Source organism: Amborella trichopoda, chromosome 2, assembly GCF_054954075.1.
Source record: "Amborella trichopoda isolate Santa Cruz 75 chromosome 2, AtrichopodaSantaCruz75HAP2 v2.0, whole genome shotgun sequence".
Lineage (NCBI taxonomy): Eukaryota > Viridiplantae > Streptophyta > Magnoliopsida > Amborellales > Amborellaceae > Amborella > Amborella trichopoda.
The window spans coordinates 50,940,046-50,967,441 of record NC_142337.1 but is presented as its reverse complement, the minus strand read 5'-3'; the positions used below and the strand labels follow the sequence as shown (position 1 = coordinate 50,967,441).

Here is a 27,396-nt window from a genome sequence, read left to right as displayed (position 1 = left end):
CTCTTTAAAATTTAAAATTTGAGATAGTCTCTCTCTCTAAAAAATTTACAATAATTTTTCTCTTGGATATATAAAGATAACACAATAAAACATGCAATTTGTATAAAACCAAGGCTCTAAACAAATAATATCGAGAAATATGGTTTCAATATTGGAAATCTTTGTGATAGCGTTAAAATGTATTCTCATATCTAATTATAAAATTTACAGGTTTGAGCAGATCTATGAAAACTAGAAAAATCTTTAAAATTCACGGTCCAAAATTTGAAAACTCAAGAGTTCTGTGTTTTAATGAAGGACCTGCTAACTATGATTCAGGTCAAAAAAATAGACAAAAGAGAGAGAGATTAAAATAAAAATATTCAAGAGATCGGGAGTAATATCCAAATATTTGCGCAATTGGGTAAGTCTAAGCGCCTGAGTTTGTATAAATATCAATTTATGAGGGAGTTTGTGTAGAGAAGCCAATTTATGAGGAGCCAGTGAGGCAAAAATTGCTGTAATTGTTTTTAGCAGGACTGCCGAGAAGCCTCACTCTCAGGCTTTCACATTTTGCATGAAATCCACGCATGTTTGGCAGCTGCATCCAGAGAAACGGCAGAGCTGGCAACCGAAGCATACACACGAGGTACACCCACGACAGGTTGGGGAACGCGAGCACCCCCGGTAAACTTTGCGGCTTCCTCGTTCCTCATCTTGATCACAGGTGATTCTAACTCGCAAAGAAAAAAAAACCATCACACACTACTATTACAAAGAAAATTAACAATTTCTATATATATATATATATATATATATATATATATAGTGATTTTGCTTCGTTTGTCAGCAAAGAAGCAAGATAAATGGTGGCCGTTCGTCAGCACAGAAGCAAGATGATGTTGGCTAGTTTTATATAATTTTTTTTTTTTTGCATTGCACAATAAATATGAAAAGTTTTCAAGTATAATGTACAATAGTTGAATGATAGGGTTGTAATCTTCTCTGCTATATTGCATCTAACCCACTAGCGGGAAGGAAAAGGCATCTAGTCCATAACTAGTGTTTTACTACGAATTGAGAAGAGGCTCTCTTGCATTGGACCATGAATTTTCCCCTTTTCTGATTTTTTTTAATAACCCTTGAAAACTAAAGAAGGACGATGTCTTTCAAACTATGGATGTTTAAAGAAGGAAGTTAATCTTCGTCTGCTAAGAGTACATACATACACAACTTAAAATCTATCGCTAGATGTATAGAGTTATTAATGAATTACGTGTTTGGCATACAAACAAAAATTAGTACAGTAAACTGACCATGAATCTTTTTCAAACAGAGATAACAAAAGCTCAATAGAACCACTTAACAAGTATCTAGTAACTAACACAATCCATAAGCCTTCGAATTTTGAAACCAAAGAGGTCAAGACTTGCAAGACATCCTTAATTTTAAATTGTTGTCTTCTATGATTTCTTGAAGCATGTGTTCCCATTTTCACTGTTTAATACAGTAGCCAATGAACATCAAAAGCTCATACATTCTGATTTGAGGGGTCCTCATCTGCATCGTGTACCCATAATCATGTCATAGTTTAGATAAGATGTGCCTAGATTTTCATTTTTTCAAGGACAGAGGAATATCTCAGCCCCATTGGCTCCCTTCAGCAACTTGGACACTCATATTCTCCACCCCCGAAACAGTGAGTTCAAATGCAAAGATCCAAACATTCAAATAGTTTGTATGATTCTGTCCATCTTCTTGATGTTTCCCAATGGAATCCCTACATGCTTACGGTCCAAAACATTCAAATAGTTGTATGATTCTGCCCATCTTCTTGAGCCCTATTAAGAAGCTTCCAATGGTTATCTAGACAATCTAAAGTTAGCATGTTTGGATGTGTTTGTTTTGTGCATATTCATCAAATACAACATCTTAAGCTCCTTCCAGAGAAGCAATGTGGGTATCTCATGGCTAAAGTAATAAACTCCAAAGGTTCTTCTGCTTTTATGATCTTTCAATAAATTAAGCCCATGTGTCCCAACCTATTGTAGAACAAGGTTTTAGATGGACCATGTGTTCACTAGGGAGTTCCATAAGAGGACAGAGCACGTAGTCTCCATATACTTTCCTCATGGTACCTCTCTTTCCATATGATGCATGGAATGACAAGGATACTAGTCAAAGACATATATATAAGTAGGTCCCTAAAGTTGTTTGATTTCCTAAAAAGAATACGAACTCCACATTTCTACTTGGTAACTGACTATAGCCAGGTGAGTGCACATGAATCACCTTGGATTAGAACTTTGAAAGTTATCCACCTAACAAACTTGTTACAAAAATCTGGATTCTGATACTACCCCATTCATAAGTAATTTTCATTTTGTTATATCTTGTCAAGCATAGACCTCAAAAATCAGCTAAGTTCCAAAGTATAATGAATTCAAGGCTCATAACAAGTAGATCACACCAATGTTCTAAGTAAATTGAACCATCAATCAAAATAGAACTTGAAAACTTGTTTGAAGACCAAATAACAAAAACCTAATAGTGAAAACAGGGAGGGAATACATGGTTGTGATCTTCTTGAGATGGAAATCTATCTAAATGAACTCCAGGAATGCTTTCTCTATGCTGTAAGAACTTTTTATGGTACCTATTTTGTATAAATAAAATGATCAGTTACGATTTGTGGGGGCACATGTTAACATCATCGATGGTCCAAAACGAGCTCTTGAGGAGAGGTTTGAAATCTTCAATCACTCACATGCCATGGGTATGTTCTCGAATTTCTGAATATTTTCTCTTCAAGAGAAGAACATCATCTAATATTCTTATTCTCTTCTTTTTATGCAGCTGACCTCAATGTACACTAGATTAAGGCCACAGTAAAAGGGACACTTGAATGAAATATCAATGAGCACTAAATATTTTATGGACTAGAATTTGACAGATTTAATGGAGTTAACTTTGTTCGAATACAAAATTATCAACTAGAAGTGGTATGACAAGTTGCAAATTAACCTATGGTCATCTGGCTTAAATAAGCCAAATAAGGCCTATATTAGGAGGTTGACCTGACAATGTACGGTCCACCCTCCCATGATAATATTTGAGGGGATTTATGTGATGTAAAAATTTCAGTAGATATTTTCCCGAACACAGAAACTGAAAATCGATTTAACAAAAATTTGTAAAAGGTGCTACCAAATGTAGGAGCTCCATATTCGCCCTTCAACACTTTATTTTCACACAATGAAATACCTCCTGTGTGGAGAATTAAGTTTTTCAATACATGTACTCTCCTAAGACCACAATCAAATGCAACTGCGGATGTACCAGATCACTTGTCACTCATGATTTCATTTAAGCAGGAGAAACCTTCTCTTCTTACATGTTTTTCAATACATGTACTCTCCTAAGACCACAATCAAATGCAACTGCGTATGTACCAGATGACTTGTCACTCATGATTTCATTTAAGCAGGAGAAACCTTCTCTTCTTACATGTTTTTCAATACATGTACTCTCCCAAGACCACAATCAAATGCAACTGCAGATGTACCAGATGACTTGTCACTCATGATTTCATTTAAGCAGGAGAAACCTTCTCTTCTTGCATATGTCCATGCAGACCGGTGTAGACCTTAATGGCAAAAGATAAATTTCAAGGTATTATATTTTTGTAGCATTAATCTAAGAGATACTGATTCACACTAATGAACTAGGACTTCCACAACTTATGTATATTAATATGGTCCAAATCCAGTAGACAAAATGGAGGAGATGATGCAAGAAACTTCCATATTTTGAGGGAATACTACCATTCCAAATATGAATTAGTAACCCTTTTGTTTGCATGTACATTTGTTGTGACACAAATGACCTTGGGCAATTACATAATGACTTATGTACATGTACATAATAGGAACAAGATAGCTTAGTGTGCATGGCACAGATATACCTTGATAATGGTCCCTATGAATCGAACAGTGAAATCCAAAAGCACCAGTTTGTTGACCAAACAGAGACCTAGTCATAACTCTCTCTTTTTATAATGCTTTTAACAACTTTTCCTCATCATTGACTGACCTAGTCATAACTTTACCGTGCAGACCTAGTTACAGCCTTTGTAAAGATGCAACCCAAGAGTAATCCTAAAGTAAATACCTCCCCCATGAAAGGGCAATCAAACTCATTGTGTTTACTGTGGCTAGAGAACATCGCATTACATGCTCTTGATAACATCGATGTTATCAGCATGTGAACAGGTTAATACAGAACAATTGCGACACATACGAGTTTTAGCAACCAATCTCATTTTCGACATAGGACATGGCACGATATCCATTCTATGTTGGATTTTAATAATGTTCTTTGTTTCTTGCACTTCGGGAAGATGGCAGACTGGTCCAAGGAAATACAATAACATGCACTGCAATATCTAGTATTCAGACATTCAGCCCATTCAGCCTTAACATATGAGAATAAGGGCAGATAAAAATGATGAGAGAAAAGAGAAGTTGATTTGAAGTGCCCGATCTAACAGATAATACATTAAGTGCAAACACATGAAGGTAATGATGATCTTAAACAAACTGCTTGATAATGCTCTTTGCATGATCAATATAAGGATTCATCATGGCGAGATAGACAAGGTTCTAAACAGTGATCAGTACATAGTCAAATCAGTCACCGGATTGCAATCATACAACGGCTACCTGACATTGAATTACTAAGGAGCATAAACCCCTTGTTGCTGGTTAGGTGGATGAGGATAAAAGCAACAACACCAATACTTGTTATGAGTAATCAAATATATATTGGAACTAAACAGAGTGTAAATCCTACCCAAATCACTAACACCCAATTTTCTAAGTCACCCTCATTTATCAATTAACCACTTTACTCCTTAGTTTCTAGTACAAATTACTAAAGAATCCAATTCATTTAATAAATACCAAAACCTTAATTATTCCATGAAATATTCGTATGACTATAGTTTAGAACAAGATTTAATAATGAAAAAAGTAAAAGTTATGGAAAAAATCTAAACATAATCTTCGTAGATAATTGAAGGATTTTCAATATGCAAATGGAATCAGCAAGATCAGGCATAGGATTGACAGCTTGTGCTCCTCGAATGACAGCTGCATTATCTCCCTTCCTCAAAGAAAACTCATCTTCAAGTTTAATTCACTTGGTCTTTAGGGAACTTTTTTGGCAACTGTGGTGCACACCGATCACCAGTTTTTTATTTCTCTTACTATGTCCTTTTACCACTATAACCCACTATTGAATGGACGACTCCTAAATCCCCAGAACTCTTGTTATTCATAAAGGCAGTATAAGTCTCTTCTCACATTGTTCTCCACATACGAAATATTTTTGTCTCCAGCCAATTTCATTCTAATGGGGCTTTGGGCATTTGTTGTGTTTGCTGAAGAACCAAAGTGTTGCCTTGTTCTACATCCATCACTATAACATCAATCACTTTAGGATCGCCCACCATGCCAATAAGTGATGATCCAAACTCACAATCTTAAAAGGCACATTCAAATGAATTGTCTTCTAAGGTATTATAAAATCCATGAGTTGTAGGGTAGTTGGAGCATATCCCATGCAACTCATACTCACCCAATACGACTTCAAGGTTTGCAACCGGAGGGATCACTAAATCCATCAATTGATCAACCTTTTGAGTTAGTCCAATGTTGATTATGTGACTCGAGTTTTAAGGGTTTCGTGTAGCTATCAGATCTCTAGTCTAGTGTAATCAACCTTGTGCTGGTACAACCTTAATGCAATGCGAATTGGGTGGGGTGAGAAACTCTCAGAAGGATGAGAACACAATTAACCATTAGAGGAGCTCAAAAGCTCAAGAACTCAAAAAGTTTTAACTTACACAAACAGGATAACAATTCAAACTATCTACAATGGAACAATAGCGATCTTTTTTAAAAGCAAATGAAACCCTGAGCCTAACTTAAGAACCAAGAAGAAAACCTCAACCCTAAAGCACCCCGAACGAACTCTTGATATATTAAAACCTAAAGGCTGCCTAAACCCCTCAAGGCATCCACTAAATATAGAGGTCAATTCTAAGAATGCATATGAATCAAACAATAGTATTAATCCTACACAAAACACAAACACAATTTCCAAGTTACCCCTTGTTTATCAATTTACCACTTAAATGACCAAAGACTCCAACCCATTTTATAACTACCAAAACCTAATTACTCCCAAGATTCATCACTAATTTTATGATTGTACTGTAGACCAAAAATTGCTAAAGGAAATGGCAAAATTATAAAAATGCCTAAAGATAGCCTCTTTAGATTATTGAAGGATCTTCAATATGCAATTGGAATCACCTTGATTGGACACAAGATTGAAAACTTAAGGTCTAGGAGGATGATTGCATCATTCTAACTCGCCACAGAGTTCGATTCATTTAGTTTTTAAGGAACATTTTCAGTATTTGGTGGTGTATTTCCCTTTCAGATCCTCGTACCGCCACGACCTACTAGTGATTGGACTCCATCTCCATACATAGAGAACTTGCGTCCTTAGAACTCTTGATTTCGTTTAGCGCATTATAAAACTCTCCTCCAATATTTCATGATAGACTTCTATCAAAATATCATAAACTACATAAGGATCTTCATCATATATTGGATCATCCACTATGTCACACCCGCAAACAGATCCTTGTCTGCACTTTTTCACACATATCACTTCATCATCACCATCATCATCATTCGAGCCTTATCCCAAATAATTTGGGTTAGTTACCTATCCTATTCTGCCTTTCCATTCTATCAAGGTCCATACCGTCAGTTAGATTGTAAGTCACCATATTTCTTCTCGTTACTTTCATCCATGTCCTTTTGGGCTTTTCCCTTGCCCTTTTAGAGCCTTCCACTTGAACCAAATCACTCATTCTAATTAGTGTTGCTATTGGCCACCACTGCATATGGCCAGACCACCTAAGTCTACTCTCCCTCATCTTATTGCCTATTGAAGCTACGCCTAAGTTCTGTCGGATGTATTCATTCTGGATTCTATCCTTTTTCGCTTATAAAACAGGTTCATATTGGTCCATTGTAAATAATTTAGATTGTTATTTGTTATGTAAGAAATTTGGAGTTCTCAAGCTTTTGAGCTCCTCATGTGGTTGTCTCATCTCCTCTTTGAGAATTCCATACCCTACATGATTCTCATTGCATCAAAGCCACATTAAAGTTGTCACAATTGCACTAATTTCGATTAACTAACAAATATGGTGATCCATCGAGTTACAAACCCTAAAAGCACATTGAATGAGTATGTGTTGCATGGGATTCATGCCAATTACCCTACAACTTAAGGATACTTGTTAAAACTTTTTAAGAAAATCCATATGTGAGTATTTTCAGATTTTGAGGTTGAAATACCTTTATTGACATAGTGGGTGATACAATATACAACGAAGATCCTAATGAAGTGATTGATGATATAGAATTGGAGAAGATCAAGGTAACAATTTAGTTCTAATTATAGCTACCCGAATCTGCAGTAGCGATTCCGTTTCGGAATCTCGATTCCTCATTTCCTAGTACGGAACTCGATTCTTAAAAAAAGGAATACGTTTCCAAATTTCTCGAAATGCGATTTAAATAGTTTATGAATCTCAATTCTTGGAAGCCTGAAATCAAGATTCCATATTGCAGACTTTGTGATTCTTGGCTACACAACAATGCAATTCTGCTTGTGCGAAAAGTTGATTCTAAATTATTAGGAATTGCATATCCATGTTGTTTGGAATCAAGATTCTATATGGCAAACATTGTGATTCTTAGCTACACAAAAATACGATTCTACTGGTGCAAAATGTTGATTCCAAATTTTTAGGAATTGCAAATCTAACGTTGTTGCACATGGCATTAAAAACGAAGTTTTAAATATGGGGAATATGTGAAATTTTTTTTTCTTATTTTCTAATTTCTATCCTTGTATTCGAATTCCATATTACTTTTTAACAACTCTTACCAAGTACAAATATTACTAACAAAATTTGTTACTTCAAAAATTAACTTAAAATTGAATAACTAAATTTTCAAAAGTCAAAACTACATCTAACAAAGAAGAATTTTTATGTCATCTACTTATTTTATAATTCAAGGAAAGGAGATAGAGGGAGCTCGCCCTTGTTCTCACTAGTTGTATGCCATAGAACAGCTCCAGGCCTTGTAGGCGAAGGGTTGTTGATAGACTGAGTTCATTGTATGGGATTGTTGACAAAGATATCATAAAGGTTGACGTTGGTAACTGAACTAAATATATATAGACCAAAATTCAATCTTGTAATAGTTGATAAAATTTAAATATTTTATGAATACTTCTCTCATAAACCGGAGGGGATAAGTACAAATATTACTAAAAAAAATTTACTTCAAATTTAATAATTTTGGTCAATGATGTGGGTACTAATGTAATATTGTTTAATATATGATGGGTTGCTTTTCTTCTAGTCGAATAAGAGGATAAGATTATGAGGGAAGTGCCCTATGGTGTTTTAGGCTAAATTAATCATTAAATATCATATATTAACTTAAAATTGAATAACTCAATTTTCAAAAGTCAAAACCACATCTAACAAAGAAAAATTTCTCTGTCATCTACTTATTTTATAATCCAAAGAAAGGAGATAGAGGAAGCTCGTCCTTGTTCTCACTAGTTGTATGCCGACCAGCTCCAGGCCTTGTAGGCAAAGGGTTGTTGGTAGACTAAGTCCATTGTATGAGATTGTTGGACTAAATATATATAGACCAAAATTCAATCTTGTAATAGTTGATAAAATTTAAATATTTTATGAATACTTTTCTCATATACCGGAGGGGATTGGTGCGCAATTCCAATATGGGGAGAATCTCTATTCTTGAATGGTTAGAATCTTGATTCCAAGTTGATGGGGACAACGATTCCAGAATTTTGGGAATCACAATTCTATATTTTTAGAAATCACGATTCTATCTCATCGAATCACGATTCCAGAATCCACTGAACTATGTGGGGTCAACTGCATTTCATGGTATGAAACTCGATTCCAACATGAAGGGACGATCGATTCTTACAAATAGGAAACACAATTCCTATTTTATTGGATTGCGATTCCGATATAGTGCGAATCACAATTCGTAATTCCTAATCGTACGGACAATGGTCTCAAGTTTAGGAAACATTTGATACACACGATTCAGATTCCTTGAAGATTTGAAATCACAGGCGTTTCCAAGAACTATAGTTCTAATACAATACCACCAATGCTTAAAGCCCCATTAGAAGGAAGTTGGTTACAAACAGAACATAAATTGTACGTGGAGAATTTGTTGAAGAATCTTCAAGGAATCGAAATAAAAAAAAAAACAAAAATATTAAAGCAGAGATGGACAATGACTAAATCAAGAACAAGAGTTTTGAGGACTTAGGTTCCCAACATATGGACATGAAGGATTCCATTTAATAGTGGGTTATGGCGGAACAAGGATCTAGAACAGCAAATAAAGAATCAATGGTCAAATACCCCACCAATTACCAAAAAAGCTCCTTAAAGGCCGAGGGAATCAAACTCGAGGATGAGTTTTCTCTAAGCCAGGGCAACATCCTCCAAGGAGTATAAGTTTCTCTCCTTTGTCCGACCTTGGTGATTCCATTTGCATGTTGGAGATCCTTCAATTATCTATGAAGGCAATCTTTTGGCGTTTTTCATAATTTTGACATTTTAAGTATCCAAATCTTGGTCTAAAGTATGGTATTAAGAATTCTAGGAGTAATTAGGGTTTTTAAATCTCTTGTGATCCTGATCCTTTTATTTGATCTCTGATAGTGGTTGTCTTATCAAACATATCCTTTCTTCTTCTTTTTTGTCAGTGAAGGATTTGTCCAATCCATCGATCCAGTTCTAATAGGTGATTCATAAACGAGTTGGAGTCTTTAGTTATTTGTAGTAAAAATTAAGGGCAAAGTGGTGAATTGATACTTACTGGTTGACTACTAAATTGACTTAGTGTTATATACAATATTCATTACTTATTTAAGTATTATATTCTAAAGATTTATTTTCCATATCTAGTAGATGCATTGAGGCATTTTTAAATGAAGTTTGGATTTCAAATGTATGGGGACTTGGTTGAATGTGTTTAGCCGTTAGGTGCTTTTTGGTATAAAATTTTATTTGCCTATTAAAAGGTTGTTATGGTCCCTTGTAGATAGTTTGAATTACATTTGTGTAAGAACTTTTGAGTTCTTGCGCTTTTGGTCTACCCTTATGGCTTTTGTGCTCTCCCTCTTCTGAGAATTTCACTCTACCTGATTCTTACTGCATCGAATCACCATAGGACAATTTGTGTTTGATATCCATATAGGAGATATCTCAATGGTGAGTAGGATATCAGGGCAATGGTGGATGGTGCATGTAATGTGCATATACCACTAAAGTCCCTTACAAAAGAATCAAGTTCTTAACACTCAAGCAAGTAATAAGGCCTTGTATCTATCCCATCTACCATCATCACTATCTTTATCATCATTCGAGCCTTATTCTAACTATTTGGGGTTAGCTACACAAATCTTGTTCCTCCATTCCGCTCTACCAAGGGCCATAACCCCAATCAGACCATAAGTCAACATATCGCTTCTCAATATTTCCATCAATGTCCTTTTGGGCCTTCCCATTAACCTTTTAGAGCCTTCCGCTTGAACCAAAACGCCCCTTTAACCGGTGTTTTTCTAGGCCAACACTACATATGGCCAGCCCACCAAAGTTTACTTTCCCTCATCTTATCTTCTATTGGAGTCACCCCTAGGTTCCGTCAGATAACCCATTTACCATCCAATTTTAAAATCTGTATACAAGACTGTCTATATATCCAATGAATTTTTCAGGTAGGAAAGAAAAAAGATCTCATGAATACTTCTCTCAAGTAAACTGTAGGATAATAATTCTAGTGTTCTACGACCTTCCCTATAATCATGATGGTTGATTTAGGGAATGGATGGCTGCGATTGAAGGAATCTCATCACCCCATAGATCTCCTTAGATCAGCTGGTCAAGATTAAGTCTCATTATGATGGCAGACCCTGGACCCCATAAACCCTAATTTGCATCTATAAATACCCCCTTGGGGGTAGGCCTCTACACACATCTCTAGATGGCTATCATGTGAACATATCATGCGATGGCAATGATGAGGATTTGGCCCTTGTCCTATCGGGCCTGCCAACCGCACACAGGGTTCACAAAGTCTCTTGGCCAAAAACCACCTTCTCTGACCTTATCAAGAGCTACCCCTACAAACCCTCCATAGTTGTGCCCTATGCCCAGGGTGACAAGGTTTCAGACTCCATGCCAAGCTTAGCTCGTCAAAAATGGGTGAGTCATCGCATGACAAAACATGCCCCCATCGGACCCTACTCCCACAAGAGTCATCATATCTCTATAGTCATAGTTTTACATGCTCTCATAAGGGCTTTAAATGGCCACAAAACCCCAATAAATACCATTTCAAACTTATTGAATGATAAAGATGATATTTATCAATGGACATTCAGATACCCTGGACTAAATGGATTGCAAAATATTAGAATCATCCCATTACAAATATGACCTCAGCTGCTCGGTACAACCAGCCCCCACCAAACTCCTACCCTCCTCTTATTATAGGGCTCCATAATTGGAGGTCAGCTATGCCAATTTCTTTCTTTGCAATGATACACAAAGTTTTTGGAGCCGCTCCAAACTCCTAATTACCGTGGACCTTCATCATTTGTTTTAATCTTTTAATAGGGTTGGGTGCTCTACTATCAGTCTAGTTGAGATTCTTTTCAAGGCTGGTCAGGGTATGGAGCATTGGAAAAAGAGGTAATCAACATCTCCTTCAGATTCATTGTACTTTCCATCCTTTCCAGACCAGCTAAGATCTTTTTGTAGAAATATCTTGACTTTGGTTCCTTAACTTATGCCTATTGACTTCGATGGTGACAACCATAAACTCTGAAAATTTGATATCATTTTCCATCTCAACAAGAACCTAACAAATCCCAGCACGCACCAAAAGAGGCAAAACCACACGCTCCAATGAATTTCCTATCTAGGCCACTGACAAAGAGAAAATTTATCCTATTCTGGTACTCTTACCACATTCAATACAACCCCTTTACTTACTATTAATCATTCCATATATTCTGGCCCGCAGGGTTCTTGTCACAGTTTCAGAATCTCCGGCCACCCCAAACAGGAAGAGCATAAGATTCAACCAAGAATCTATTCCTACTTTCTAGTTTCCTTCATCAAATCTCTAAGGTAGGTTTTGTGGGAAGTATATCATCTCACCCTGCTAACAAATTCCTATGAAACATAAGCAGCTGTCCTCAGTGAATTAAAGAAGCTTATCATTATGCTAGATGTCAACATTGTCGTGGACCTAGAGACATGATGGAGTAGCAAAAGAAGCGCCCAATATACACATCAAAAGAAAAACAGGAATGAGAAGCATAAGTAGAACTATAATGTACTTCTATAACATAAATGCTTTCAATAATCCATGGACAAAGGTGCGGTTACGGAGGTAAAACTAGATGGAATCATCGTCAATGCACATAGAGATGCAATGAAGTAGCAAAAGTGATGCCCAACATACCCATCAAAAGAAAAAGGGGAAGGAAAACATAAGTTCAAGTGACATAAAAACTTTCCTTAGTCACGGGACAGAGGTGCAGCTATGGAAGAAAAACTATAATTCTAGAAAAATATTATTGGTCATTGTAAAAGAATTTCATTTAAGGATCCAAACCTTTAGTAACCTCTCAAGAAAAACTAAAAATCTATCGGAATATCCAATAGAAAAATAAGCTGCCCAATAAAACAACTTATATTAACGGCTCATGTATGTATGATGTTAGGGAACATACTGTGACACCTACATGGCAACCAAGGGATCCAAACTAAGATATACAAGTTCTTATGCCAAACAATGCCAATGCTAAGTTGCTAACAGAAGATACCAATAGTCCTTGGATATGTACAATATATATAATATGAAAGACTAAGGAATTGAGAATTGAATCCACCACCAAGGAATTGAGACAAAGAACCGAGCTCCACTATGCATTTACCAAACCTAAACATCTATACATTACACAACAAATCTGTTAATTAATCGAAAGTAAAAGGTAACAAATAACAGAAAAGAAAAAGGTCAATCCAAGTAAAATCTGTTCATTTTCTACCCATGAAACCCTGGAACATGGTTCTTCCTCAACCATCCCTAGATTTTGATGTGAGAAGATAATTAAGTAAGAAGCAGAAGAATCAGTTGTGATGAGGCATTATGACCATTGTAGAAAGAATGAAAACTGGCTGCTAGATTCAGAGTGAGGAGGAATTGGAATAAATAGGTATCTACTTGGTTTTTGAAATTGAAGTCCTACAAAACATAATGAAATTGTAAAAGTGTCCCAATTTTCTATAGAGGTTCGATTCTAGGAGCCATTTATCTTCTAATTTTCAGGGTACAAACCCTGAGCATGCTTCATACGGCTGCATAATGCAAAGAAAGCCATAGCTTCTAAAGACTTTGGCCTGTGCAAGCTAGTGGAGGCTTGCTTCGCACCAGCCACGACTAGTTTGCTTTTAAATGTTGTTTCATCTGACCATGCTCGCTTGAGTCTTGTTCATCTCGCAGCATACACGAATCTTGCCATTAATTACCTCTATTTTGTGGCATCATTTTAAGTCTTTTAAGAGTCTATGTGAAAGCCTGCATAGGTGGGTGAACACACGTACAAACATCACATAGATGAATGAGAGACATACATGGTGTGAGTTCGTGATTGTGCGAAATGACTGCACTGGCATATTAGTATATCAAGAGTTTTAAGATACTAGGGACCATGAAAACTCAATGAGAAAAGGAATCAACCAATCGAAACAACTGCAGAAACATAAACATCATATTTCAATGAGCTTCGTTTTCAACAGATTTCACATTGTCGTAGGATGCATATACAAGTGTGAGTATATACATGTGAAGTTGGTTCATGACCTTCTGTAATGGGGGAACGAGTGCATGGATATTTACGTGTATGCACACTGATTTAACTAAATGTACATGAGATACATATACCATTGCAAGGGGAAAGATTTACTTGGAGAACTTCATATCAGCACATTTCCAATGGGTATCTGCTATAACATCATGGTAAATACGGCACTCCTCTTTGGTTCTGAGCCGAAACCTGCGCTCCTTGTTGCATTGTGTGCAGCGAACAAATTCATCTCGATGGCAGGGTTTTCCATTCTGGGTTTTATGACCCCCACTACCATTTCTAGAAGCCTCATTGTAGTATTTAAGCAGCACAGTTTTTGCTAGAGGAACCTTCTCTCCACTCATTATCACCCATATATTGTTCTTCCACTTTCTCGTCTCTCGCCCCGCATGTTTCTCAAAAGCAGAAGGTGTGAGCTTATCTGTCAAATACAAATGACTGGAAATTAGTCCCAGAAATCAGAGACCATGTGAACATAATTGATGGACAAGAAAGAAAATGCTGAAAGATGACAACTGTAGTTATCTAATTAGATGATTAAATATTAAGAAATAGATATTTAACAATTAGCTACATAAATATATTTATAGAAAGGAAAAAGTTTATATAAAGTTGCAATCTTAAATGTAGAATTAAAGTGCACCTCAAAAATCCATTGAAAAAGGTTGTTTTGACGTTGGAAAACCCTCTAATTGATCATCTCGACATCGAAATGTATGACTATGTGAAAAAATAAATATTTCGAGTCCAAAAAATAGTGCATCTTGCAACATATTATCTAGACCGTCCATTTACAAGATTTTCATGTGTTTATAGATCTACTTGATTTGAACTATTTTTGGAGTTTAAAAATTGATAATTAGAGATGAAAACGGATTATAAGGCCATCCTATGAATTTTTAACACCAAAATTACATCTTATGATAAAATATGGAGGTGCACCTTCTTTGGATTGTTTAAGGTCGTAACCTTATACAAGCCACACCCTTATAGAAATGCCTAGTTTTGGTCGGCTTCAACTAACACAGTTCCGGATATGGATAGGCAAATCTGTTGAGCCATAAATCAATGGTAGTGCATTGGCAAACATTAGAAGATACATCGAGGTTCAAATTGAATGCATATAAGGTTCTTTGTTTCTTCTTTTTTTGAACTGTTAACATTTGAATAAAGAGAAATAGCATACATAGTACAAAAGCTAGGTTTAACGCAAAAGAATGATTTTACAAAAATTAAATAGTTGTAAGAAACAATAAGTTTACTGTAACAATCCAAAATCATGCAATACTTTTTCAAACCAAGGATTATCTGCTCTTGTTCATCATCTACAATTCTACATTAAAAATATGACTCACTTTAAAGAGTCCATTCCAACTCTCAAGTCATATCACATCTTTCCATAGAATGATTTACAACTACAATTTAGAAGCAGGTGACAATCAGCAGCAAAGGCTCAAGATTAAATATAAAGAGTTAAGTGGTTTACACATATGTAAATACATATATCTCAATATATTGGTGTAAAGCTATCCGATTCTGTCTATGCATGCTTACTAATGTAGATGTCTAATTCTGTCTATGCATGCTTACGTATGCATTTTGTAGATGGTAGCAATGAAAGAAAAAGAGGCTCGGGTGCAGAACTGTGGCAGTCTGAATGACTCCAGCAAGTCCAAGTAGACTCAGCCCAGTCTGCACCATCCACCCAAAGAACCTTTTTTCCAAGAAACTCTAACCCATAAGTATCTCTTATTCAATCTTTAAGACCCCTAACAATCGAAAAGATTTACATTCTCTAACACCTTTTTTTTTAAGTAACTCTAACCCATATTTGGTAAGTCATAGGCTTCTAAAACTTGCAATTTCTTTAGGGTGCTCTCTTCCCAGTATTTGGTAGCCCCATCCCAGACCCAATATAGGGAGCTTTCTGCTTGTCATGATCGTCTAGACCCAATCCCTACGTGGATCGAATTCAATCCCGATCCCAGTAGCTATGGAGGAAACCATCCTCCCTATAGCCGACATGAACATCTTATATGCCATAAAATTTTGTTGCGTCCATCCACCATTTGACACCTTTGGAAAAAATTTAACAATGTATTCCATCATGCACTTTTCTCAGAGTGTAAGCTTATTAGCACCAAAGCCTACGTAATACCTCCTATGTTTGATTATGTACATAGTGCATCTGGTGTGCTGCATCAAAAAAGCCAACTATGCAATTATAAATTCAAAGGTACCCCATGAACTTGATCTGAGAAGTCAAGCATGTTATCTTGGAGGTAAGATATCAGCAAAGGGCCAAAGGCTACTACTTTGAATTCGGGTTATGTAAGCCTCCCGAGAGCTATTTGCTCAGAAGTACTCCCATGACATCAGCAACCTTTTCCCATTTCACAACCAAAAAGGTTCTTGATACTTAGGTCAATGTAAAGTGCTGCAAGGATGATGAGCTTGTCTGAATGATGGCTGCTTACAACTCACAAGCTTAGTCTATCCAACCGTCACATACCATGTATCCGTAATGCACAATAGCTCGAGGACTTCAACCGATTCCCATTTTGAGTTTTGAGCGTATGTAAGTGTTGTGTTCAACCAAAAGCAACTTTGTTTTTTGGGAAGTCCTGAACTTTTGAGATGTACAAGAAGCAATACACTGTCAGTAAGCCAGCATCCAAGCCAAATATTGTGTTATGTCTTCAACTTCTAATGAGATAGTATGGTCTTACACAGGCTCTAGCCCTACCCAAGCCCCATCTTATGCTGATGACTAATGCACTCCAAATAGCATGTATCCATGAACAAACCGCAAAGTGTTGCACAATCTGGGGCATTATGAACTTGAACATCTCACTCATACATGACATATTATAACAGTTGCCAGACATTTTTAGGGAGGCCATGCCTCACTTGAATAATCAGTTCCTACTCAAACTACTAACGATCTTGGAATGCATCAGTTTGAAGAGAGTGTCAGCATGGTTTCATTGTCCTAGGAGATTACTGAGTGGTGAATTGTGACCCAGACAATGGGTGGTGAACTATGATCCCATATTGTCGCTATATCCTGATTAGAACTTTATTGATTATTTATTGCATTTTCTGATTTCCTAATAGCAAATTAGTAATTGTATATTTAATAAAAAAGAGATGCAAGACATTTTTTTCACAATTCTAAAATGCTCTATCTGTCCCATCTCTTCTTTCAAAACTGTCATTAAGGTGACTCTACACCATTAAAGCAGACTATTTTCATTTTTAAGAACCTTTTTTATGATATTCATCAGTGATAAAACAAAAATTAATGGTCAAAGACAGAAGTCATGTGATGCCTCAACAACCAACAAAAGCCATTATCTTTTACAATTAACTAAATTTTTTAGAATCTCGGTGATGAAGGACATGATTGCAAGATAGGCAAGTTCACCATGCTATAACTTACATTGTTACAATTCGCATTATTCATCTACAGTACCCATCTTAACCCATATATACACATACATTTAAACATACATACATATATACATACACATGCATACATACATACATACACATGCATACATACAGACATACAAACGACTCAAGCCATCATGTTCATAACTAAATAAATATATAAGCATACAACACAAAAAAACATATATTTATTTGTTCAATTATTTTCTAAACATAGAAGCGTCCAGACACAAACATACGCATGCCACACATACAGAGATGAGGTTGAGATGTACAGAGAGAGAGGTGTTTATGCAAGAGCCTGCATGCCACACATACATGCGTACATTAGCATGTGTGTGAATGCTTGCATGTGTGTGTGCACATGCATGCTTATGCTGCTCTCTCTCTCTCTCTCATTATATATATAAGCAAGCTCGTATCTACATGGGAGCTACAGCTCAGTGTGCCTTAGCCATTTGTGAAACGAATGGCATCTGTACCATAAGCTTGAAGATCGACTTCTTCAACATGCACAGTGCACAGAGAAGTACAAAGAACCAGATATGAAAACAAGCTTTGATTCAAAGAACCATATTCCCAAACAGTTCACTGATCCTTAAACGAAATCCCAATCCTCATCACAAAAACAGGATCAACCGCATATGAAAATCTTATTTCATTATAAAAACAATAAAATAAGCAGAACCCGAAAATACTTTCACACTGAACCAAACATTCGTTTCCCATCAATGAATAAAAAACTCAAGAGACAAAAACCAAACAAGAGAGAGAAAAAGACATAGGAGAGAGAAAGAGCCTTCATCCCATAAAATAAGACGAGGGAGAGAGGGGATGAGTTAGAGAGAGAGAGAGAGAGGGGGGGGGAGGTCCCTTTCCTGGGCATGAAGATGTGAAAAAGCAGATCAGCTTTACCTTCTTCACAACCAGGCGTACATTCACAGCTGATCTCAAGGTCCCCACGTACGAAGACCCTGAGCTTGCCAGCAGCGTCTCCATATCGAAAGCTCGTACACCCGCATGTGACCTCGATGTACTCTCTCTCTCTCCTCAACCCACTAATCTCACTCAAGTCTTCATCTCCAAAAATAACACCTCCATCCTCCTCCTCCGCCTCCTCCACGAACACCACCGCCTTCCTCTTCCCCTCCATGCTTCCTCTCTCTCCTCCTTCAAAACCAGGGGAGGTTATATAGAGAGAGAGAGGGGGAGGCGAAGGGGTTTTTAGAGAGAGGCTCCGAGTCCACCTCCGGGAATATTGGTGGAGAAACGTGAGAGAGATGAAGAGAGAGAAAGTGGGTTTTTTTGGGGGTAATAAGGAGGGTGGCCAAACTGGATGAACCATTTGGCCTTTGAAGGCCTATTGCATGACCTCCTTTGTACATGGATTTCTTTCATGGTTTTTCTGGGCACCGCAAAACCGCGCTGGAGTTTTAGACCAATATATATGCCGGGGTAATGTAAAAGGCTACCCAATCCTTTTCAGTACATTTAAAACAAGGCGTCAGCTTTTTCCTACTAAAAACAAAAAATATCAATGAAATTTTGTGGTTTTAAGAGAGAGAAACATAGGGGTTCGGCGTAGAGTAGGTGAGAGAAAGAGAGAGTATTCAGTCCATTCGTGACAGGTGTCTTGCTCTTTCACCTTCTCTCTCTCTCCCTACTTTTTCCGATTAACTCAATGGCCCCCCAGTGGTGGTGAACACGATCGCTATTTTTATAAGGAACAAAACTACATAGCGCCGAAGCTCTAAATAATCAAATTAGACCGGACCTCAACAATCTCACTCCACTCCGAGAGGTTCTTTTTTTATGTCTAAATATCCTCAAATTGATTATCTCGACTTTAAGATTTATAGATATAAGAAAAAAAATAGGTTTTAAGTTTTAAAAATAAGTGTATCTTATAATGTATTTTTAGACCGTCAATTTTCAAGATTTTTAATTTTTTATGGATATACACCATTTTTTAAACTTGAAATTTTGTAATTAAAAGTAAAAATATATTTTAAGACTATCACAAAGATTTCTAGTATTGAAACCATATTTTTAGACGCTATTTAAAAGTGCGTTTTGCTTTGATTATTTAGAGCCTCAGCTCTATAAAAACCGCACCTTCTTTTTCCTTTTTTTATTCCATGATGCAAATTTAGATATTAATAAAGTCTTATCAACGACCCGATAATAATTAGGATTTGTTTTTGACTAATTAACTTCCACTTGCAAATTTTCAACGACTAAGTAAATCTACACACAATAGTGTTTATCCCCATTACCATTCCTCTCTTGTTTTTTGTTTTTTTTTTTTAATTGAAGATTTTGTGCGGTCTTGCTGATTTTTTGTCTAAATATATATCAAAGCGCATTCCTGTTTTCCTTGTGGGTTGAAATTTCTTATTGTTATGGTAATGCTAATATGGAGGCAGATTCATTTGTCAAAGAGGGTGCCCATTAACCTCTTCTTTGGTTTCACCTTTGTGTATTTTTTTTATTCTTGAATGAAATCTCATGGTTAAAGTTCCAAAAAATAAAAATAAAAAAGGGTGGCACCAGACTGTTTGCCTTTCTAGAAATATGATGTTTGGTCCATCTCCTTACTTCCTAAAGCAACTCAATAAATGGAATTAATGTACGGTTGAGCAATTCACCTCACCTACTCGAAATACTTAAATCAGTCTTATCTAGTTCTACTGGTTGGTGTGCCATAAGATATTCTTTAAAATAAATAAATAAAAACCTAGCCAAATCATTACAGTATTTCCAATCACTTGTCAAAAAAATGAAATATTTCCAATTAGAAATTTTCCATGAAATTTCACCCACGATTTTTTTCTTATTTTCCTTGAGATTAAGCCCAAAATAATGAAGTTATTGAAGGCCATTAAGAGTCACTTGGCATCTAGGAAACTAGTAGGATAACAGTGACCTCTTTGGTTTGGGAAGTCAAAGAGCCCAAACACCCGAGTCAAGAACCCCAAATCGCAGCATAGTAAGGGTTCGACTCCAAACCAAGAGGGTCTACCACTGAATCAAGTGACCAAATCCTAGCATAGTACTAAACTTATCACATAAACAAGAGGCAATAACGGAGCCAAGAGCTCCGAACATGGTAACAATCTGACTGGTGGAGATAAGGCCCCGAAATCTCAATATAGTAATGCCACCTCTGAGCCAAGCCTGAGTGCCAACTTAGTAATGGCCCGGACAATGAACCAAGTGCCTCCGTCCCAAAATGGTAACAGCCTTGACAACGAACCAAGATTTCGAATCTCGATGTAGTAAATGTTTTCCATGCGCACCAATAAAGCGATTTTAAAAATGGTGATCGGGAAATTCGCTCGAGATATTTTGACATACACGCGCAATGATACATGGGATTTAAAAATGGAGAACAGGAAATTCGCTGAGGAAATTATGACTTTAAAATCTTATGTTGGCATGGAATACTTGCATGACCACATTGCCTGTACCACATTACCTTGAAATCTTTTTTCATTTTCAGGCCCCGAAGTATCCACCTAGTAAAACATGTTAGATATCACTATCTTTTTAAAATGTTGAAAGGGAAATTTGCTTGAGATATTTTGACATCCAAACGCATTGATACATTGGTTTTAAAAATGAAGAACGGGAAATTAGCAGAGGATATTATGACTTTAAAATCCTCTGTTGGCATGAAAAGCTTGCATGACCACATTGCATGTACCTCATTACCTTGGAATCTTTCTTCATTTTCGAGCCCCGAAGCATCCACCTAGTAAAACATGTTAGATATCACCATCTTTTAAAACTGATGAACGGGAAATTCGCTCGAGATATTTTGACATCCATAGGCATTGATACATTGGTTTTAAAAATGGAGAACAGGAAATTCGCTGAGGATTTTATGACTTTAAAATCTCCTGTTGGCATGGAAAGTCTGCATGACCACATTGCCTATACCACATTCCCTTGAAATCTTTCTTCATTTTCGAGCCCCGAAGTGTCCTCCTAGTAAAACATGTTAGATATCACTATCTTTTAAAAATGTTGAAAGGGAAATTCGCTCGAGATATTTTGGCATCCATGCGCATTGATACATTGATTTTAAAAATGGAGAACGGAAAATTCGCTGAGGATATTATGACTTTAAACTTTTTTGTTGCCATGGAAAGCTTGCATGACCACAGTGCATGTACCACATTACCTGGAAATCTTTCTTCATTTTCGAGCTCTGAAGTATCCACCTAGTAAAACATGTTAGATATCGCTATCAGCATATGATCTTTGCTTCCCAAGGATTTTATTAAGAAAGTCAGAGTACTATAAAATCAATAAGAAATTTCTTTTTCAATGAATTATCGAAAATAAAAATTTTCTATACAATTGGCTAGAATACTATAATACAATTGAGACATTAATCAGACTCCACATAAAATGACAAGTAGGTTCTAAAAATCTGCAAAAAAAAATCACAAAATGGTTAAAAGAGTATTATTTATTATCATAATCAATGTTTAATTGTTTATCATCCTCTGCCTTAAGTTTATCATCATATTTTTGCTCCCCACTTGGAGCCAAAACTCATTGAATATGAGTTCAACATATTGGCTTGGTGGTTGGGGGTGCAATAGGCTGTAAGCCTTTAAATCAATGTCTGAGGTACAAAATTCACATTCAATATGACATAATATTTACCTCAATTATATTCCCTTGAGAATTTCATTAGGAAAACAGTAAACTTTGAAAGTCTCACTTTGAATTATTTGAGTTCCAACATTTTGACTTTGGTGGTTAAGGTGCACTTTAATGTAAAGCCTCCAAAACTATATTGAAGAGGTCCAGAATCGACTTTCAATAACATAAAATATTTTGATAACATAAAATATTTTGCCCGAAAGCAGAGTGGCCCACAACGGCCCGCCTGAACCTGGCCCAAAGCCCAATAACAGTCCTAATAGTATTATTTTCTTGAGAATTTCATTAAGAAAATAAAAATATTGAAAATCTCTCATGACATTAACTTTGAACTGGAAAAGGCGGTTATAGCTTTGTGCCTTTTGACATGTTACTTGGGGTAGGAATACAGTAAAGTAAATCCATGCAACTTAGTAAATGGGCTCCAAAAATCAAGGCCAAATGTAACGGACTAGATTGGAATCTTATTTATTGGCCTGCATTGATTGTACTTTATTACGATTTGGCGATTCTCTCTCTATTCCTTTTGTCATTTTCTTGAGCCACCAAACTTTAGCATATGGTATCTATATCATAATATAGGATCCTTTTGGTCAATATTATATGCATGAACAAATATTACTTCATGTTTATGAGGGCACAATGCTATATTAAACAATGCGAAAAGTTGATATAGAGAGGCTCTAAACAATCAAATTTGAATTTACCCCAAAATTTTCACTAGAAGATGGTGTTTTGATACCCAACTATCCTCAAATTGATCATCTCGACATCAAGATGCATGGACATGAGAAAAAAAGTGGATTTCAAGTTTTGGAAATAGTGTATTTTATATCGCATTTTTTTACCATCAATTTTCAAGATTTCCAAATTTTCATAGATCTATCGATCTACACTAGTTTTTAAACTTTAAACTTTACAAATAAATATGAAAATATATTTTAAGACAATCACAAATATTTTCAATTTTGAAAACACATTTCTCGGCGCTATTTGAAGGTAGGCTGAGCCTAGGCCCTATACAAACCGCACCCACAAAACAATTATATTTGCCGTGACAGGATAAAAATCCCACTATTGAGAAGCCCGTAACCACTCTATGGTGGCATCAGGCTGGGCCTGGGCAAGCTATGCCATCGGTAGGATTAGGCAGGGCCAAAAATAAATGAAGAAAAATAAAAGAAAAAACTAAAGGGAAAGAAAAAGAGGGTCGAACTTGGCCCTAGCCAGTCCCCCGGGCCACAATTTATAACCCATGCCCTTAGGGGTGACAACGGGTCGGGGTCATGCTGGACTTGGGCCCAAATAGTCGAGTCCAAAATTTGGATCCATACTTGGACCCATCGGGTCGCAGGTTTGGGGGATCCATTGCCACCCTATGATTATGAGTTTTTTTTTTTTCCCCTTCTACCCCGCCCCCCCTTTTTTTGCCAATAATATTGTAAATGTTGCTAATATTATGACAATATGAACATTTAGCGAACGCTTAAAAACACATGATTACCATTACTTATCCTATGACTACGAATATGGATCCGGTCCAACTGGACCCGGAATCAAATAGTATTTGGATCCATACTCGAACCTGAAGTCGGTTCTAGTCTTGGGTGGTCAGGGGTCTATAGTCACCCTTACATCCCCTACTTTTTTTAAGTCTTATTGCTAGCCCTAAACCATTCATCCATCCCAGCTTTGAGACTTTTTCAATTGCTATATGAGGTGCTATTTGTCATATTTCAACCGTTGACACCATCTGCCGTGGCTTACACAAGTTGACGGGTGCCCAATTTTTGGAGACGAATTGCCCTTACAACAAAATTTTGCACCACCATTTATTGACTTCTCAATAAGATAAGTTTTTCTGACGAGGAAATCAATAGATGGGGGCGAGTTTGGCAACCCAATCTACGCATGTTGATGACGTTGGCGCACCAATGGAATTGCCAGGCACCAAGGTAGCAAAGCCGATTTTCTTGGGCCGTGTTCTGATTGCTGAAAATTGTTGTCTCGAAATTTTTATTTTTTGTGAATTATAAATTTATTTAAAAAATATTTCCTTTGAAATGGGTTTTTAATGTTTATATAAAATCTGAATGTAACTTGAAAGATATATTTTCCCTAAAAATGGGGTTAAATACAAGGAACAATCTATATGCTCATTTTATTTTTTTGTTTTTTGTTTATGGGAGAAGAATACTCCACCCTAAATTTTTAATTCAAAATTGGGAATCATACTAAAAACCCATTTTTTGTAAATATTTTTTCTTGGATCCAAATGGTCCCTTATGGAATTGGATAGTAGCTTCGTTTTTATAATGGGAAAATATCTCCATATCCCCTATTTTTAGGTTTCATTTCTTGATCAACCCAAAGTTTCAAAAGATATTTTCTATCCCCCTTGCCACTTTAAACCTATTTTTTAGCCTAAACAAGTGTGAGAAATACATGATATTTCTGAACCTAATCATTTCTCTCTCTTCACTTATATACCCCAAACTTCTATCTTTCCCTCTCTTCCTGTGTCTCTCTCACTCACTCTCTCCTCCCGTATTTTTTCAAACACCTCTCTCTCTCCTCCCGATAACCTCTCACCTCCATGAAGCCCTTCTCTCTCTAAAATTTTGGGATGATGACTCATATTTGTTTGGCCTAAAAAAACAAGTTTAAATTTGCTCTGGGGGTTAGAAGAAATAAAATTTACAAGTTTTATGTTCCAAGATATCTTTTAAAACCTTGGGTCTATTGTGAAATGAAACTTAAAAATAAGGGTTATAGAGATATTTTCCCTTTTATAATTTATGTTATTCCAATTTTGTTGTGTATTTGTTTTTTTATGTTTTTTAGATTTTAGATCATCAAATAGACATATGTAATATGACATTATGCAAATATTTTCATTTATTTGGTAATTTTTTTCTATTGAATCACATATTTGGGCCGATCCTGACCATGCAATCAGCAGCCATATCAACTTCCTAACCCAATTTTTTAACAATAGTTCCACCCAAAAGATTAGGCAATGTTCATGTTAATATTTCCGTGTTTGGAAAACACCATAAAGCATTTATAAATAAAATAGTTTTAGATCTCTTTTTAAATTTTAAATAAATAGAGAGAGAAAGTGGTGGGCTTTAGTCCTACATTTAATAATATAATGCAAAAAGAGTGGCATTTATGTAGAAAGAATACCATTCATTATGTTCATTGAACAAAGGAGATAGTGTTTGTGTATGCGTGGAGCACATAAAGCATGTGAAGCGCATGTGCATGTGCAACGGTGCAAGGACATTTGATGGCGCACTTTGCACTTCACGTGCTTTGTAACCCTTAGATTGTCAATTGTTGGGTTGGAAACCGAACCAATTTAACATGAACAACCACTTTCATGGCTCGAAATGTAAGAGGTCATTCTCTTCTCAAAATTTAAAAAACATACCTAAGAATAAAAAATCTAAAAAGGAACAGGAAGTGTGCTATATTTATTTGTAGCAAAACTTGGTCATTATTCAAATGAATGTTGACACTAGAAAAAGCCTTCAAAGCTTCAAAGCCTGATAGATAAAAATTAAGGTTGGTGGATAGACACCGGTGCTACGATCCATGTAACTTATATCAATAAGGGGGCAAAACACCATATTGAGAGAGCGATTTCGACATGTTTATAAATAGAAAAGTCCTCAATCTCTATTTGCATTTTTATAAAATTCCCTATCGAAACGTTTTAGCCTCCATTTCGCCCATCCAATTATCTAACAGTTTAGAAACTTCATTGAGTCCATTTGGATCCAGTGGAGTTACTCAGATTTTGCCCCATACTGATTCCAATACTTGGGTAAAACTTGGGCTGATTCTTTTTAAAAAAATTATGAAAATATATAAATTTTAGAATAAAAGTATAAATATTTTATACGTATTTTGAATATTTTTATAATAATTTGTAAGTTTTTCTCTAATATTGCCTTTTTCATATATTTTTATTTTCTAAAATGCCTCCAATCACAAATCAATTTTTTTCTAAATTCATGTATTATAAATTTCTTTCAACCCATTTTGACCTTTTATGTTGGTTTGAATTATTTATTCTACTAAATTTATATTGGGATTGTATAAAATGAGACTATTTACCTTTGATACAAGGGAGTCACAATTACGTACAACCATCTAATATGAAATTTGATAGCTTGGATGTGTCACAAAGTTCAATAAAATTTCTTTTGAAGTTTGAGCTTAGTCTATAGAATAATTGCAGCCAAGATTAATGTGACCACCTGGTATCAAAGGTAAATGGTCTCATTTTATACTTTCCCTTTTATATTAAGGCGTGTTTTGTATGGAGCATAGGCTTTAAACAATCAAAGTAGAGCCTACCTTCAAATAGTGTCAAGAGATGCGGTTTCAATACTGGAAATCTTTGTGATAATGTTAAAATATATTTTGATTTTTATTTATAAAGTTTAAAGCTTAAAAAATAGTGTAAATTGACATATTTATGAAAACTTGAAAGTATTATAAATTGACGGTCCAAAAATACGTTACAAAATACACTATTTCCAAAGCCTGAAATTTATTTTTTTCTCATGTCTATGCATCTTGATGTCAAGATGATCAATTTGAGGGTCTTTGAGCATCAAAACAACCTCATCTAGTGAAATTTTTGACGTAGGTTCTAATTTGATTGTTTTGAGCCTCGGCTCTATATAAAGTTTCCCCTTTATATTTCAGCATTTTACATTTTTCTTCAACTCCGTATACTGCGTTTGGGCGAGCCAAGTTTCCGCTTGTGCAACATTATAGTAATTGCCTCCCACGTCTTTTTGAATGGTATCGAGCACGTACGAATGAAATGAGTGAACATCGTACTTCTGACAACACACGTGTTTACTACAAATGCGCATAAACAGGTTCCTCTTCCTTTTTTGAAAGACAATCTCCTTATCTTTTCCCTCCATCCCCTCCCTCTCTCATTTGAAACCCATCACCTACCTAATCAGTTCAGTGCCCTCCATTGCCCCTTTCCTTTCCCCCTCTCTCACTCTTGAAAAATGTGGACCTTATCTCAGTCTTTCGTTGTCATTTATCCTCCATGCTCTCTAAGAAGAACCTGTGGGGCTACGTCCTCAATTCGTTCAAGCTATCAACCTGCTGTTGCTTCTCATTATCCCTTTGCTCCAGAGGTAATCCCTATTTTTTTAGGTT

The 27,396-nt window shown here is 36.0% G+C and overlaps 2 protein-coding genes across 12 annotated transcripts in view; one reads left to right on the top strand and one right to left on the bottom strand.

Moving 5' to 3' along the window:
- Window positions 1-347: 347 nt before the first annotated feature.
- Window positions 348-27,206, bottom strand: ULT2 (Developmental regulator, ULTRAPETALA). The gene is given in 5 exon segments (XM_011624027.3): window positions 348-712; window positions 14,170-14,491; window positions 18,439-18,625; window positions 18,627-18,693; window positions 27,184-27,206. Coding segments are annotated over 5 exon segments (774 nt in total). The 3' UTR covers window positions 348-537.
- Window positions 26,980-27,396, top strand: part of LOC18425743 (uncharacterized) — a 33,362-nt gene continuing 32,945 nt past the window's right edge. For all 11 annotated transcript variants that reach the window (XR_016049505.1, XR_016049503.1, XR_016049504.1 and 8 more), the window contains exon 1: window positions 26,980-27,374. Coding sequence is in view for 1 of the 11 variants with exons in the window: in XM_088858479.1 (XP_088714605.1) it covers window positions 27,243-27,374 (132 nt within the window). In the remaining 10 variants the exon portion in view is untranslated. The remainder of the gene's footprint in view (window positions 27,375-27,396) is intronic.